At 32.6% G+C, this 17,070-nt stretch overlaps 2 protein-coding genes across 3 annotated transcripts in view; both read left to right on the top strand.

The window, feature by feature from the left end:
• Positions 1-17,070, top strand: part of LOC125870523 (uncharacterized) — a 225,067-nt gene that overhangs the window by 120,771 nt on the left and 87,226 nt on the right. The gene's annotated exons all lie outside the window — the stretch shown is intronic.
• LOC125870538 (40S ribosomal protein S24-1) lies at positions 11,353-14,018 on the top strand. Of its 2 annotated transcripts, none has more exons than XM_049550996.1 (6): positions 11,353-11,501; positions 11,594-11,672; positions 11,760-11,801; positions 12,298-12,468; positions 13,616-13,702; positions 13,829-14,018. In XM_049550996.1, exons 2-6 carry the CDS (start codon positions 11,601-11,603, stop codon positions 13,856-13,858), a joined length of 402 nt encoding a protein of 133 aa, XP_049406953.1. In that variant the 5' UTR covers positions 11,353-11,501; positions 11,594-11,600; the 3' UTR covers positions 13,859-14,018. The 2 variants fall into 2 exon arrangements, with proteins under 2 accessions (XP_049406953.1, XP_049406954.1); XM_049550997.1 differs by having other exon boundaries at positions 11,364-11,492.

Raw genomic sequence — 17,070 nt, 5'->3', positions numbered from 1 at the left:
TACCGTACATTCTATGTATTGGTGACATTTGGCGTTGCATTGTTTTATGATGAAGTTTTCAGGTACTTGATAGCAAACGTATAGTATTATCTCTTTCCATCAACAGTCAGTGAGACCTCCTCACTTTCGAAGCGCTCCAATTTAGTTAGTTCAGTTTATTTGATTTTTCAATCATTGTTAGTTGAATAGTCAAGTAGCCATGTGTCTTGTCTATTGTTGAACTTCTAATTGCCCTTTATGTAGTTAAAATATTACTATTTAATTAGATTTTGATTTGTCGTGGGGGGGATACTATATTTCCTTGAAGGGGCATCTCGAATATTCCGCAAGTTCATGAAATATTCATAAAGAGATCAAATTCAATTCATCCTATTTCAAAAAATATGTCACCAACAGTCCTTGAATCATGAAGAAATCTTAAGAGAGAGGAACAAATTTGTACCCACAATGTTCATCAATAAAACTATGTGTCTTCATATTTTATTTCTGATTGCAATTTATTTTCTATTACCTTTAAAATTTGTTGCAAACAAATTGGCACGCCCAATGGGACCAAATCGGCCCTTCATCTCTTTTCTCACAAATCAAATCTGCAAATTTGAAGCCATAAAATTGCAAAGATGGAAGCTCTATTTCTATGGGTACTTCAAGTCTCGTCTTTAGATTTCATCAAGTCTACACTTCGACAAGCCTTGAAGTATGGGGCATTTGTAGACATCGAAACTTTATAAGACTCTACAAGAGGAGTTCTATTTCAGTTAGGGTTCTTAGAGGCTACCTACCCTAAACCCTAGTTCATGCTTATATAAATGGTAATATATTCCATTGAAGTGAAATCTTGAATATTCCATAAAATCTTAGGATATTCATAAAGAGATCAAAATATGCTAGACCCTTCTTGATAAAATACTTCAAGAAGATTCACAAATTCTTTCATAGAGATAAAGTCTGAATCATCCTAGTTTGAGAAATACGTCACTAACGACCCTCAAATTATGGAGATCAAGTCTAACTCAACTTAGTTCGAGAAATACGCCACTAATGGCCATCAAATTATGAAACAGCCCAGTTCAAAAATATTTTATAAACGACCTTTGAATCACAGAGAAAATTCAAAGAGAAGAATCAAGGGAACAAACATAATTGTACCCATATTATTTTATCAATAATATTCTTGTTTCTTCAGATTTTATTTATAGTTGATTTATTTTCCATTATTTAAAATATGTTACAAACCCATCAATTCCTAAATGTCAACTATCAACCAGATCGCCGAACCTACTTCAAGATATGAATTTTGATTATAAGTTTTGCAATCGTAGGAACTAACTCTAATTTCTAAACTTTAACACAAACCTCTCAAATTTTATGATCCCAAGTCTTCCCAACTTGAAGACTATGTTACTATTCTAGTTTAGACCTCACTAGAGCTAGAAAGCATTAAAGACACAACTCGATAAAACGTAATACAAACAAACTTGACTTAAGAACTATAAAACATTAGCCCATGGAACAGGTTCTTCAATCTTTTTTTCTTGTGTTGGCACCACTTGGATCTTTAGTCAGGACACTCTCAAACATGAACTCCTTCTAATTGATTATGTTGTGTTAGTAACTCTATGAGTAATTGCGCAAGTCAATCAAAAACACTTGTTATATTTATAATAGATGTGAGATTTCATGTCATTCCTTCTAAGGATTCCTTTTCTTTTGAGGATTCCTTTTGCGACCCTTCCTTGATATTTCTTTCCACATAGGAATCCTCTAAGGCATCTCCAACCCTACACTCTATTTTACTCTCCAAATATAGAGTTCTCTATTTTTTCAGACAACCAATTCCAACCCAATTCTCTATTTTACTCTCTAAAAAAGAATCTTCTTCTTTGTCCTCAATATTATATTATTATTTCTATTTCTAAATCATTTTCTTATTTCATAAAATAAATCTGCTCTTTCTTTTTTTTTTTTCAAAATAATCACCCTATATAATTTTCATGTAATATTAAATTGGTATTTTTTTAAAATTATTTATTTAATATACAATTATATTTTATTGTAAATTTTAAAGAACAACTACAAAAAATTGAAAAAAGAAATCAACAAGCACATCCGCAATCACAAACACAACAATTCTCTAGATCATACACTATCTTTTTTTCCAATATTGTTAAATTTGAAAATGACCTACCGGATTACTAAATTATTTTTGTGATTTTAAAAATCATTATGTTATGTATTGTATTGTTATCTTGTATTTAAATTATTATGTCATGTATTGTATTTTTAAATTAAAATTTTCATTTTATCATTTAAATTTTGTGCAATCTTCATAGTGAAAATCAATAATAATATCAAATTATCTCTTAGAGTGACGAAAATTGAAAAAATATATTTAAAATATTGTTAATTCGGAATGAAAGTAGTACATATTAAATAATATATTTTTTAAAGTGTTGTAGTATATTTTTAAAAAATTACGAACATTAGAAATTTATTTAATAGCCTTATATCAAAAATAATATGTTAGTTACATATAATAGAAATAATATTAAAATAATGAAAAAGTGAAATAGAGAATAGAGAGCTTTTTAGAGAATGGTTGGAGACTCAATTCTCTATTTTACTCTCTAAATATAGAGAATGAAGAGCAAAATAGAGTGGGATTGGAGATGGTCAAGAAAGGAAAATGTATGCAATTGAACTCTTGTCAGAAACGTGTTCCATCCACCGCCTTAATACTTTTGCTTTGTGTGGTTGACGTTCTCCTATCATACTCGGACTCGGTCTGATAAGAATATGCCATCGCAACATGTTCCTTTCATTTGTCCCCTATGTGTCAACCATCAAAATCGTTTTCAATCTAACACAAACTTTATAGTTAAGAGCTTCCTACATTTAGAATAACATGATAGTAGTTCATGAAACAAAAAATTATTATTGGGAGAGAGACCGTCAATTCAAAGGGGATAAAGCAAAAGGGCCCTGTATTTTTCTCCTTTTTCTTATTGGAATAGAGACCGTCAATAGACCCGTAGAAGATGGTGGAACGAAAAGTAGATTTGAGATTGGCCATGGAAGAATAGGAAATATGGTCACATCCTATCTATTGTTCACTAATGATACTACCATAGGTTAGAGTATTTAAATTATAGTTTGGCTTAAAATTATGTCTATGTGATGTATAAATATTTGAAACTTGGAGCTTGTTTGGTTAAAGATTATACCGTTGTTTTTAACCCAAAATAACATAACTAAGTCATAAGTCATAAGTTAGAAAATTAAATAGGCTCTTAAATTGGTTTACTCTACTCAACAAAGCTTAAACGTATGAGAAGAGATTGTCTAGTTTTTTTTAAAATAGTTTTGAATCTTTATCTCCCATAGTTTCATTTTAACGGATAAATTGTCGGTAATTTGTAATTTCCTCTCTCCTTCCAGAAATTTTCTCAAAAGCTAATAGAGCAATTTTTTAGAGCTAATTATTTTCTTTTTAAATTTTAAGCCAACAAGCTCACCTTCCACCAAAACCCCTAAAACCCCAAATCTAAACTCAAAAGTTAAGAAGGTTATTTATTAGCCAATTTCAGCTGCATCGATCGGTTAAATTAGCTTACTTAATTATAGAGTAGCGTACATTGATTTCTCTAATGAATAACATATAGTAATATCTTTGAATGCTTCAATAAGCCTTTTTTTGTCGGACATAGCAATATAGCATCATCGTCATGTGTATCCAAATCATCATCCAAATAAATCAAGAACCAAGTCCATGTCGCGCTTCTTTCTTACTCGATTCTAGAAATAATCTTTGGATTGAATTGAGAATACTTATAGCTCTCAATTTCAGAATCATCAGTAGAATCACAACAATCAGAATCCGCCTCTACGACTGGCATATTTCTCTTTACTTCAACACTAAGAAGCTCTTTTTTGTTAGGACCGAAATAAGCAGGTGTAATGCGGAAGCTAGCAAAGCAAACCTCGAAAGACCACAAGTAAGAAGACAAACGAGAAACACACCAAAAGAGACAGATTTAACGTGGTTCGGTCAATCGACCTACGTCCACAAAGGAGATGAGCAATCCACTATATAAACATGAGAATATAAACTATAGAGAGAAATAACATCAACCAATTCACTCGGAATACATGGGAGGTTCACACAAGTGATAACGTATCAAGCTTGTGACTCACAAATTCTCCCCCTAACCAAAACTCTCAAAGCCCTTAAGACTACATTATGAATGTTGATTAAGTTAGAAGGAACAAATCTCTATTTATAGAGTCTTAAACCTTTTCCTACAAGAAAAGGACTAGCCAATCAAAACCTTTTCCTAAAAGGAAAACCTATTTATGATAAGAAATTCAGGGCAAATAAAACCCAACAAATCTCCCCCTTGGCTTGAATTTCTGACAAAATAAATTTGTCCACTTTCTTCACATAATCTTCAACGGCTTGTTTCTCCTCTCCATAATCTTCTCCATCAAATCTATATACACAACACAGAGAACTTTTCTGAAACAATTTCTCCAACAAAAAACTTCATTACTGTCAAAAAGGTTGCGGCTAGTACGCCCGCCAAGATGAACACCCATCTTTCTAACCTGGTTCAATCATCGATTATTGAACCACTGAACCTGACTCCATCATTGAATCTGACTCTGATACCACTTTGTTGGGAAAGACAAGACACTAACAAGAATATCAGACAGGATAGCAGCGGAATAATACCCAAATCTAAACTTTCCCTTTCAATTTGAGCCAAGAGAAGACAAACCAAATCAAGCAATATGAATAATGGACAGCAAGTATATCAATCAAACTAAAGCAACAAGATAAGAATAACCCAATCACACAAGACACAACTATTTACGTGGAAAACCCTTCGATGTGAAGCGTAAAAAACCACAGGACCAAAAGCTCCACTATAAACACCAAGAGTTACAAAATTGTTCTCCAAAATTGGCCACAAAACAAGTGCCAAACAACGAGCAACAACAAATCAAGATTGCACCAAAACTAGAGAATTAAAGAAGAGATTTCACCCAAAAACGCGCTACTGTTCACGCCCCAAAATCAGAAGCTACAGACCTCCAAATCCGATCTTCACCGTTGAATTGCAAGAACCATATTCTTAGAACTCCCAGTTCAAATTTGAGCACGATCCAACGGTTAACGAAGCGGCAAACTCTGTCTGAAGCGGACTGCCTGAGCAGAAAATTTCCAAAAGCAAAAACGGGATTTTTCTCTTTTTCTCTCAATCTCTAAAACGAAACTCTCTTGATTTTTCTCTTTTGTGTTTCTGAAAATAAGACCAAATAAGTCTTATATATGCCACATAATATTTTGGGTTATGGGCTAAAGTGGGCAAGTCCTAATAAGACTTTTATTTATCCACATAGGAAGGGAAAAAAGATCCTAAACCCAACAATTCTCCCCCTCACAACTATGTGGAGGAGACCGCCATCCCGGCAATCATGCAACAGTCCTCAAACTTCTCTCTTGGCAAAGCTTTAGTCATCATGTCGGAACCATTATCATTGGTATGGATCTTTTCAAGTTCAAGCAACTTAGAATCCAACACATCTCGAATCCAATGATACCTCACATCAATGTGTTTAGACCGACCATGAAATGTAGAATTCTTGCCAAGATGAATAGCACTTTGACTGTCGCAATAAAGCACATACCTCTCTTGAGCACAACCAAGTTCCCCCAAAAATCTCTTCATCCAAATCAACTCTTTGCAAGCTTCGGCAGCAACAATAAACTCAGCCTCTGTAGTAGATAAAGCAACACATTTTTGCAACCTAGATTGCCAAGACACAGCTCCCCCTGCAAAAGTAATCAAGTAGCCTGAAGTAGACTTACGAGTACCAACATCACCAGCCATGTCTGAATCAGTGTAACCACAAAGAATAGGCTTCCCTGTACCAAAACACAAACTCAAACTAGAAGTGCCACAAAGATATTTCATAATCCATTTAACAGCATTCCAATGCTCTCTTCCCGGATTAGAAAGAAAACGGCTAACAATACTAACAGCATGAGCAATATCTGGTCTTGTACACACCATCACATACATCAAACTACCAACAGCTGAAGCATAAGGAACTTTCTTCATATCTTCCTTCTCACCATCACTGGAAGGACAATGTCTGGTACTCAATTTGAAGTGCATAGCTAAAGGTGTATTGACAACCTTAGCTTTGTCCATGTTGAATCTACGAAGTACTTTCTGAATATATTTCTCTTGTGACAACCACAACTTCTTGGCATCTTTATCACGGACAATCTGCATGTCAAGAATCTGCCTTGCTGGTCCCAAGTCTTTCATAGCGAAAGACTTATTCAACTCTTGCTTCAACTCTTTAATCCTGCAAGCATTATGACCAACAACAAGCATGTCATCAACATAAAGCAAAACGATAGTAAAGTCACCATCAAAGAATTTTTGCACAAAAACACAATGGTCTGAAAAAGTCTTCTTGAAGCCCTGCTGACTCACAAAAGAACCAAACTTCTTGTACCATTGCCTGGGAGCTTGTTTTAAACCATACAAGTTCTTCTTCAATTTGCAAATATACTTCTCTTTTTCCTTGACTTCAAAGCCTTTCGGCTGCTCCATATAAATTTCTTCATCCAAGTCACCATAGAGAAAAACAGTTTTAACATCTATCTGTTCAACCTCTAAGTCCAGACTTGCAACCAAGCCTAGAACCACACGAATGGATGACATCTTCACAACTGGAAAGAATATCTCATCAAAATCAATCCCTTTTTTCTGGCTAAAACCCTTCACAACTAATCTAGCCTTGTACCGTGGAACTGGGCTACCATCTTCATGTTTCACCCGGAAAACCCACCTGTTTTTCAAAACTTTTTGATCTTTAGGTAACATAACCAAATCGAAGGTATGATTATCATGTAGAGACTTCATTTCATCCTCCATAGCATCAAACCACTTTTCTTTTTCTTCACTTTCCATGGCCTCATCAAGACTCTCTAGTTCTCCCCAATCAGTCAAGAGTACATACTCATTGGAAGAATAACGAGATGAAGGTATTTTCTCTCTAGTAGATCTTCTGAGAGAACTCTTTGGAGAATCAATAATAGTTGGTTGCAGACCAACCACATCGTCTTGCACTGGAGCATCAGCGGCATACTAGTCATTCTGAATATGATCACCATCTTCAATATCAACTTGATTTTCATGAAGATTTTCACCTAGTGGAATAGTCAAAGGTACTGGATAAACATCAACTAGGCTGTCACTACTCTGAGAATCAACTTTCTCAACTTTGTCAAGATCTTCAATTGTTTGGTCTTCAAAGAACACAACATCACGGTTTCTAACAAGTTTCTTCTCAATTGGATCAAAGAAACGATAGCCAAATTCATCTTGACCATAACCAACAAAGATACATTGCCTAGTTTTAACATCTAACTTTGACCTTTCATCCTTAGGAATATGCACAAAGGCTTTACACCCAAAAACTTTAAGATGATCATAAGAAACATTCTTACCAGACCAAACTCTGTCAAGGACATCACCATTTAAAGCAACAGTAGGAGATAAATTGATAACATATGCAGCAGTATTAAGTGTTTCTGCCCAAATATGAGCAAGATGGCTTGTTTGAATGGTAGTAACAATCATATTTGGAGAGGCAAGATGAAAGATCTTCTATTTATCAAGAAAATATATTTACCTGTGTTTACCTCTAATAAACCCCAATCCAAGACGGATGAGGAATGAAAATTTGAGCACTTGCAGGTTTGTGGCTATATTAGACAATGGGTTGAAGATAATGTTCGAAATCACATTGTGAATGAGACATATGCCAGAAGTTTGTGGGACAAGCTCGAGACGCTATATGCTTCGAAGACTGGCAATATAAGTTGTTTCTATTGAAACAATTGATGAATATCAGGTATAAAGAGGGCACTCATATTTCTGATCATATTAATGATTTTCAGGGTGTTCTTGACCAGCTATCAGGAATGAATGTAAAATTCGATGAAGAAATACAGGGACTATGACTTCTTAATACTCTGCCAGACTCTTTTGAAACTTTTCGAGTTTCTTTGACTAATTCTGCTCCCAGTGGTGTTGTGACCATGGAATACGCTAACAAGTGGTATCAGAGTCATGGTTCAATGATGGAACTAGGTTACAGATGGGTGTTCATCTTAGCGGGTGTAGTTCTAGTCGCAACCTTTTTGACAGTAATGAAGATCTTTGTTGGAGAAATTGTTTCAGAGAGGTTCTCTGTATCGAGACGTAGATTTGATGGAGGAGATTATGGAGAAGAGATGCAAGATCCTAAAGATTATGTGAAGAAGGTGGACAAATTTATTTTGTCAGAAATTCAGGCCAAGGGGAAGATTTGTTGGGGTTTATTTGCCCTGATTTCTTACCATAAATAGGTTTTCCATTTAGGAAAAGGTGCTAATATTTTACTAGTCTTTTTCTTGTAGGAAAGGTTTAAGACTTTATAAATATAGGTTTGTTCCTTCTAACTTAATTAGCATTCACAATGTAGTCCTAGGGTTTTGAGAGTTGCGGTTATGGGGGAGAATTTTGTGTACCTCCTTGTATTCCGAGTGAATTGTTTGAGGTTGTTTCTCTCTATATTTTATACTCTCATATTTATAGTGGATTGATCATCTCCTTTGTGGACGTAGGTCGATTGACCGAACCACGTTAAATCTATCTCTTTTGGTATATTTCTCGTTTGTCTTCTTACTCATGGTCTTTCGAGGTTTGCTTTGCTAGCTTCCGCATTACACCTGCTTATTTCGGTCCTAACATTTTTCACCTATAAATGCTCTGTTTCCCTTTCCATGACTCGTCATCACATAAATCAGCCTCCAAGTAACTAAAATCAAATAGTACAATATTGCAGTCAGAATAAAGAAATTTAATGATTAGAACCCTACAAAACTATTCAGAAAGTAATGCATCAAATCATAAGTTTTAGGAATTCGATTTTCAGTTATATTTTGTAAAAAAGAGCAACCGAACTGACAAAGGTCTCGTTCTAATTCAAGATTGTGTCAAACTATAAGTCCTTCTCCTCAATCAACATAAACGCCAAAACCACACACAAACAAGTAGCATTCAGAAAAAAACATCTTTATGCGATGACAACTCCAACGAGTAGTTCCCCTCTTCCCGATGAAATCATAACATAGATCCTCTTAAGGCTTCCCATTAAATCTCTCTCGAAATTCATGTGCGTTTCTAAATCATGTCTTCACAGACTTCTATTTCGAGGCACTAATGGAAATTTCAAGCCTCCATTGTTTACCAAACAACAACTCACCAAGGAGCTATTCCACATCGATTCTCCCCTTGAAAGCTCCACTTTATCAATTTACCTTGTGGGCTCTGTCAATGGGTTAATTTGTGTTGGCAATAGACAAAGGGACGCATTCAAGACATCTATCCAAAACAAATCAAAGCAGTGTTGCTGGATTTTTTTTGGCTTCCACGGGGATGATATAAGTTGTTGTGGTTTATGAAGAGATGTTGTATTCATGATTTGGACCTTAGTCATATTTTGATACTCTATATATATATATATATCAATGCACGATTACACTACACTAATTTTGGACCTTGGACCTCAAGCATTTTTTTATGTTAGATATATGTACTTTGATACACGATATATGTATCTATGCATAAGTACACTAATGAAATTGATATCGATACATATGATGAAATCAAATACACTAGATGAAATTGGTTTTGGATACACATATACATTCTGAAAAATAGATACATAGGGAGATATGTGAGCAAGAGAGGAGAGAGTAGAGCGAGATAGGCAAGCAAGAGATGAGAGATGAGAGCGAGATAGGAATGAGTAAAAAGAGAGTCAGTGAATTCCAGATACATGTAAATTACAATTGTATACAATGTATCTGAAATAAATTACACCAAAATTAACCAACATGTATCTGATATACATGTTTCAGAGTTCATCAAAAATACATATATCTAGCAAACAGACAGTTGTACGAATGATAATTTGATAAACTAATTTGTTTGGACATAATTACAACCTCAACTGATGGATTTGTGTTGTTTCCTCCTATGAAAAACACATTTGACTTATATCCATTGTTGATAGATCTCATACAAAAAACATATTTGACTTATAGCTATCATATTCAATATATCTAAATTCACATTGATTTGTTTTATAACGCGTAGTTATGATTATAACGTCTAATTTTGGATAAATGGAGAAAATATTAATGTTAAACTCGAAATTATAAAGTAATCAAGACTATCTACCGTATTGTAAATTTGAATGCTCAAATAGTGTAGCTAAAACAAAGATTGACCTGAATATGGCTTGTGACATAAAACTAAATGAGTTTTCTTTATTGGGAAAATTATGCAAAATAACAAACATTTAGCCTATATTAGGTACTATAGAGCTACAGTTTAAAAAATTGTAATTCACGGCTACAGTTTCCTCAATTCTTGTTATTCACTTGATTTGTATAAATTCAGAATTTTGTATATGCTTATCCTAGCTATTTGTATACGATTTATAAAAACTCTATAATAAATTACCATGTTTGTATATTGACAAACTAGATATACAAATGGAGTTTTGAAAATTTTCTAAATGTATAAATATAGATTTTGTATATACTTACCCTATTTGTATATTCGCAAGCAAAATATACAAATGGCAGCCTCCATAGCAAACATAACTATAGCTATGGAATGCAATTATTAAAACTATAGTTATAGAGCCTTATTATGTCTATTATGTTTGTTATTTCTAAATTTTTCTCTTCTTTATTTCATGTGTTATTCATGTTATTTTATTTTAACTCATTTTATCGCCTCTTTATTTATTTTTAATTATGTGTTCATTTGATTTGTCCTATATTTATCTTTATTGTTTCGATAAGAAAATAATTTTCATGTTCAAAATTCTTCGAAAAATCACTAACATGTAATTTTGCTATAAATGACAGTCATATATATTAACGTTTGAATAAAGTGTTTTGACTTTTATTTCATTCGATAAATTAGATATAAACATCTGATATCAGAACATAAATATTTCAAGTTCAATTATAAATGTGTAAGAGCGTATATATATGCCAAATTTTAGACATGCTTATATGAACTCGTGACTTCAGATACAAATCTTTTCCATCTCAATCGCGTTTGTTTGAAGTTGAGCCAAAAATAACTACTTAAATATAGCTTCTTAGCTTCCAACAAGCTAGGATCATAAAAAAAAATTTAACTAGGCCATAGTTTAAATAGGATTTCTGAATTGGCTATCTTTGCACTTACCCCATGTCCAAGCCCACGGCCCAAGTTAAATGCAGGAATTAGGGAAGCCTTTTTAAAACCCTAAGGTATAGCAATCAAGATCGAAACAGAACTCAGAACGGAGGCGCCGCATAGTGGGAGAGAGAGACGGAGAGTCGCCGGAGTAGCAAAACCAGAGTGAAAAAAGTATTATTTTCATCGCTATACATTTTCTGTACTTTTGTTAGTGAATGTTTGTGTGGTGGATTGTATTGAAAGTTCTTTTTGTTTGCTTACAGGACAACAATGGCGGACAAGGCAGTGACTATTAGAACTAGGAAGTTCATGACCAATAGGTTGCTTGCAAGGAAACAATTCGTGAGTTCTTAAATTGTTGATTTGTTATTGAAATCTAAAGAACTGTTCTTTGTTATCCCCTTTTGATATGCCTTACGATTTTTTCAGATTATTGATGTATTGCATCCTGGAAGAGCTAATGTTTCCAAGGTTAGTTTTTTTTTTCTCGAATAGCTTTTGTTATTTGCTTGTTTGTGTTTATGAGATTTTCAGTTTTAAGTGTTGTTATATGAGTGAGAGTGCCAATCACTCTTTAGCTAACACGATGGGCGTTGTGCTGTAATTAAGCAAAATGAATGTAGATATTTCTATAGCTAACCTCAGCTTGTTTAGGATTGACGCAGAGTTGATTGATTAATGGTAGGTGTGTCAACTTCTTGCCAAGTGAAAGGACCTAGTTGAGGATCTCTAATGGAAGCTTATTTATGATTTTGTACTGAATCCTAGATGGTCTCTTTGGAAATGTTAGAAGAGAAGTTCTCATATATATCAGTTGCTATCACTTTTTGGTTATTGCGTAATTCCATTCTCAGGGCATGATGCCTTGTATCTTCACAGTCATGCTCAGTTTGAGCCCTTATCCTTTATATAGGTAGATGTGATTTTGTAGCTTTTCATTGCTGACCTGTTTAAACTGATATTTTAGGCTGAGTTGAAAGAAAAATTGTCAAGGATGTATGAAGTGAAGGATCCAAATGCCATCTTTGTGTTCAAGTTCAGAACCCACTTTGGAGGAGGCAAATCTACTGGCTTTGGTTTGATCTATGACTCTGTTGAGAATGCCAAGAAGTATGAGCCAAAGTACAGGCTGATCAGGGTAAGATATCATCTTATTTTTACGCATGTGCATATGCTTATGTGCTTCAAAGACCTGCAATTGTTGAAGTTGTTTCTTTAATTCAAGAATCTTTTTATGTTACCTTATCAAAAGTAAAATAAAATCTAGACTCTGTTAATTTCTAGTGCTGCAGCTTATATCTTTTGGTTCATTGTGTAGTTTGAAACCAACCTATTTGATATAACTGTCACACTGCAGCATTGGTTTTTATTTTTATTTTCTTAATTATACTTTGGCAGTGCTATATCTGAATGAATAGAAGCTCTGAACTTGAAGAAAATCATATATTATATCTAATGCTTCAAAATATCCAAAAGGTAACCACCTTTGTTTTCCATGGACTTTAAAGATGCGTTCAGTATACCTTTTCTATAATTTAGTTTGGTGGATTGTGCGGGGTCTGATAGTTCACAGAGAACTTGTGGTGCTGGAACTGGAGATATAGAGAGAATATAGTAGTGATTGTTCATTACATGTGTGTCCATTCGATTCTTAATAATTTTCTTAGAGAATCTCATCTTGTATCTATCTGCCTCTGTGCCAATCCAGTTAGAGACTGTTGTATAATCTTTATTGAAAAATGGTCATCTGCAATACTTTCTACCTTTTCAGAAGTTTATTGGATGGTATCACTGTTACTTCTGCTCATCTGCTGTCCAAAACCAATTGTTAACTGCAGGATTGCATTTGCTTGAGCAATAATACTCTATACATAAAAGCTCTTGGATACTATCATATGTTTTGAAGCACCTAAATGTCTTTCCTCTAACCCTATGCCTTCTGTGTTTTCCCTTAATTCTGATATGCATTTGAGACTGTTACCTTATTGGAAATGTATGCTGAGCTCGCTCCCCCCAAAAAAATTGTGCATCGAGTTGAACTGTTTTCTGCATTTATAAGCCAATATGTGTTCTGAGTTCTATCTTGCTGATGAGAGCAGTCTACAAGTGATTGAATTGGTTTTGTTAATAATGTCAATGATTAATATTACACTCCTCAAACTCTCCCCCGATGATAAATATTATCCTTCTATATCATAATATCAGTTATAGGAAAATCAAGGACTGCTATGCTAGGTACAACTTATATTTCCCTCCCTAATAAATATATTTCTCAACTTCCACAGAATGGATTGGACACTAAGGTGGAGAAGTCCAGAAAGCAAATGAAGGAGAGGAAGAACAGAGCCAAGAAAGTCCGTGGTGTTAAGAAGGTAAATATTGTTGTCTCCATTTCTATCCTTGCTCCTATGAACATGATATAATTACTGTGCTGTTGTTTTTTCTGTTCATAGTTTCATTCTTCTCGTGCTAATGATATTATTCGATGATACTTGCAGACAAAGGCCGGAGATGCCAAGAAGAAATGATCTGTTAGTAATTGTAGACAAAGCAGGAGAAGCGTTTTGTTGCTCCAGTTACATGCCATATCATTTATGTTTTTATTGGACCTTTTTGTAGACTCTTTTCAATTTTGCTCAGGTTACTCCAACATATTTTGCATGTTCAAGTACTATTAGATCATCATCAGTGAATCGTTAGAATATTATTCTCTCTTCAAATGTTGCCAAATTTATTTCTTCGTTGTCAAAATGAGTTTGGTATATAAAGTAAAATGAGAGGAAATGCTTACATATGTCATTTATTGACTAGGAGTTGAAAGCTTTCCCTTTGCTTATGCTATGTTGTTTGGATTCTTCAAAAATATTACGAGTGTATGCTGAATTCTTCAAATTAGTGCAGCTTTGGAGGATTTGACATGAATGTGGCAAACAATTCTTATTAGTCTGAGTAATTTAGATTACATGCATTTGATTGAATTTGACCAGCGTGCCTCTAAAATACGTAGTTGAGTTCTTGTATATTTTATCTTATTAATAATGTCACTTCAAGTGCTCTGGTAGAAAGTGCTCTCTTAGCTCTTTACATATTTGGTTTTAGTTCTATTTTATTATTTTTATTTTTACCCCTGAAAATTCTGAATAAAGTATTTTCTCCAATTCTAATTATTAGTGGGCAAGAGAAGACGTTTTCTAACAACTAAACTTAGATTTCTAAAGCATAATAACTCAAAATGGTGATTTAAATTTACAAAAGTTCAGCCTGGAGAGATCGTCTTGCTCTTCTCCTCGAATATGGAAAATATATTCTCGTAAAATTTGGATGTCTTCTCTCTGTGGTTAGTGCAATATTTTCTTGCATGCGTTCTGGTTCTAGAAAAAGATCGAAGAAAATGTAGTTCGTTCAAGGCTCCCACATAAACTTATTTTAAGAGTATTTTATTAAAATAATTTTTAAGAAAGGAATCTGTGTTTAACCAATTATGCTTTTAGTATTTGACAAATATATTGTGTTCGGCCAATTATTTTAGAAGTGCTTTTGTGTGTTAAGTTATGAAGAAATAAATATGAAGACATGTTTTGCAACTAGGATTATTTATAATTGACAAACTATGTTTTTCAAAAAATAAAGTGCAGAAAAGGAAGAGAGGTACGGAAAAAAAAAGGAAAAGATGCAAAGAAATAAAAAAATAAAAAAAAAAGAAGAAGAAAATAGTAACCTTTTAATATGATGATTGACGGCTATAATTTTCTTAAACGGCGGAGAAAATATCTTAAAGATTTATAAGCCTTACTCAAGTAAATAAATACGATTTCTTTTTTAAAAAGGAGATAAATTTTATAGTCGTTTTTTTAAAAAATAAATAAGTTTAGACTTTAGAGTCCTACTCTTTATTAAGAAACGAGTTTAAGATATAAAATTCATTAGCCTAATAGAGATAAAAAAGAAATTTCATGAAAAAGTATATAAATTTTATTTATAAGAAGCACTAATGTTATCTATATATAATTACTATAAAATTTTTAATATGATTTATCAATTTGATTTAATTTTTTCTTTGCTTTATTTTTTTTTTATATAAAATCAAATCAAATATCATCTATTTCATCTCCAAGCAGAAAATCTCTCTACTTTTTCTTTTTTGTTTTCCACTCGATTTTTTATACTCATATTGGAATTCAATTAAATTTGAATTTGCGCTAGGAAATTCCACAGTAAAATGCTCCCTAACAAAAAGAGCTTTGTACTCAAGGAAATTCAATTTTTTTTTATAAAATATAAAAAAAATACTTATCATTTCACCATAATCCTGATCGGTTAAATCACCCTCCTTGCCGCAGTAGATCCAGCACTGGTTGAAGAGATAAAAGTAGATTATCTCCCATTATAATAAATTTTCTGGATTTTTGGTATTATAATGTAGTAGCAAATTAAAATGAAGCACATTTTCTCATTTTGAAGGACAAGTCCAGAAAAGAAAAGGAAAACACATACATCCTGAATCCTGATGTATCGCAGGCACGTGTATGTTCGACAAACTCTCTGGTTTTGAGAAAGTAACGTATAAAGGGATTGTACAAACTCGTGAGAAGCATGTTTTTTTGTTTTTTTTTTGGTGGTAGAATATATATTATTTGACGTTTGATCAAAGATATTAGATAATGTTTAAATTATTTATTTCACTATTTTTGAATAGTAATGAAATAAATTATTTCATATATGTGTTGGAATAACTTATTTCAAAATTAATTATTCTGAAAAAAAATTATTTCCAATCAAATGACTCCTTAACGTCTCTAATTTTTTTTATCTGTAGGAAAAATCTTAATCAAGAGAAATTTTAATTATTTTATTTTTTATTTATATCTTAAGATATAATGTCTCTTCAAAAATAATTACTATTAAAGGATAAGATAAAAAAAAAGTGAATTAGTTGTCTTATTTTCTAAAATAATTAATAATTAATTTAAAAATCATGACAAATAAATAGGATGAAAGGAATATACAAGATAACTTTATTATAATGCTGCTGAAGTTATTTCCTCCATTTTATTTTATGCATCTTAATTTCAATGAGTCATAGCTTTATACTTAAAAATTATAGAAGACTTTTGACTTTTTTGATTCTAAATTAAAAATTTATGTAATATATTAAAATACGCATAAATCTTATAAATTTAAACATATCACATAAATTTTTTAAATTAAAAAATAATAAACATGAAATAAATAATCTTTTCAAAAAATATTTTTTTTTAATAAAAAACAAAACACATAAGTTGAAATAGAGTAAACAACACATAGAAATATTATTTTGTGAAAGTGTGAATTAATTAGCTTAGGGATAGCAACCAGGGGCTTGGTTTTGGAGTTTTTCGAACAATTTGATTATCTCGTGATAGCAACCTTTAAACCGCCAAAGAATGTGGCACAGATGAGACTATTTCTTTCTTAACTAAAGATTTCAAGTTTGAACTTTGAATATGGAAAATCGCTGATAGGAGCGCTTCCCTTCGAACGGGGACTATGTGAATCCGAAATAGTCAGATTTCAATACCGGACAAAATATATATCAATCTTTATTCTCTTTATTCTATAAAATATACTCATTATATTTATACTTCATAGGAAGTAACAAATATTGTTTATATATATATATATAATTTATAATACAAACACTCTTGTATATATTATAATAAATAATATATAATATAATATAGTAGTATTATATAAATAACAA

This window comes from Solanum stenotomum, chromosome 7 (genome assembly GCF_019186545.1).
Source record: "Solanum stenotomum isolate F172 chromosome 7, ASM1918654v1, whole genome shotgun sequence".
Lineage (NCBI taxonomy): Eukaryota > Viridiplantae > Streptophyta > Magnoliopsida > Solanales > Solanaceae > Solanum > Solanum stenotomum.
Note: the sequence above shows the minus strand (reverse complement) of the source record. Positions and strands in the feature narration are given on the sequence as shown.

Coding starts and splice junctions, on each gene's coding strand:
- LOC125870538 (XM_049550996.1), top strand. CDS start 11,601: ATGGCGGACAAGGCAGTGACTATTAGAACTAGGAAGTTCATGACCAAT. Junction 12,469..13,615: donor CAAAGTACAGGCTGATCAGG/GTAAGATATCAT, acceptor CAACTTCCACAG/AATGGATTGGACACTAAGGT. Junction 13,703..13,828: donor AAGTCCGTGGTGTTAAGAAG/GTAAATATTGTT, acceptor TGATACTTGCAG/ACAAAGGCCGGAGATGCCAA.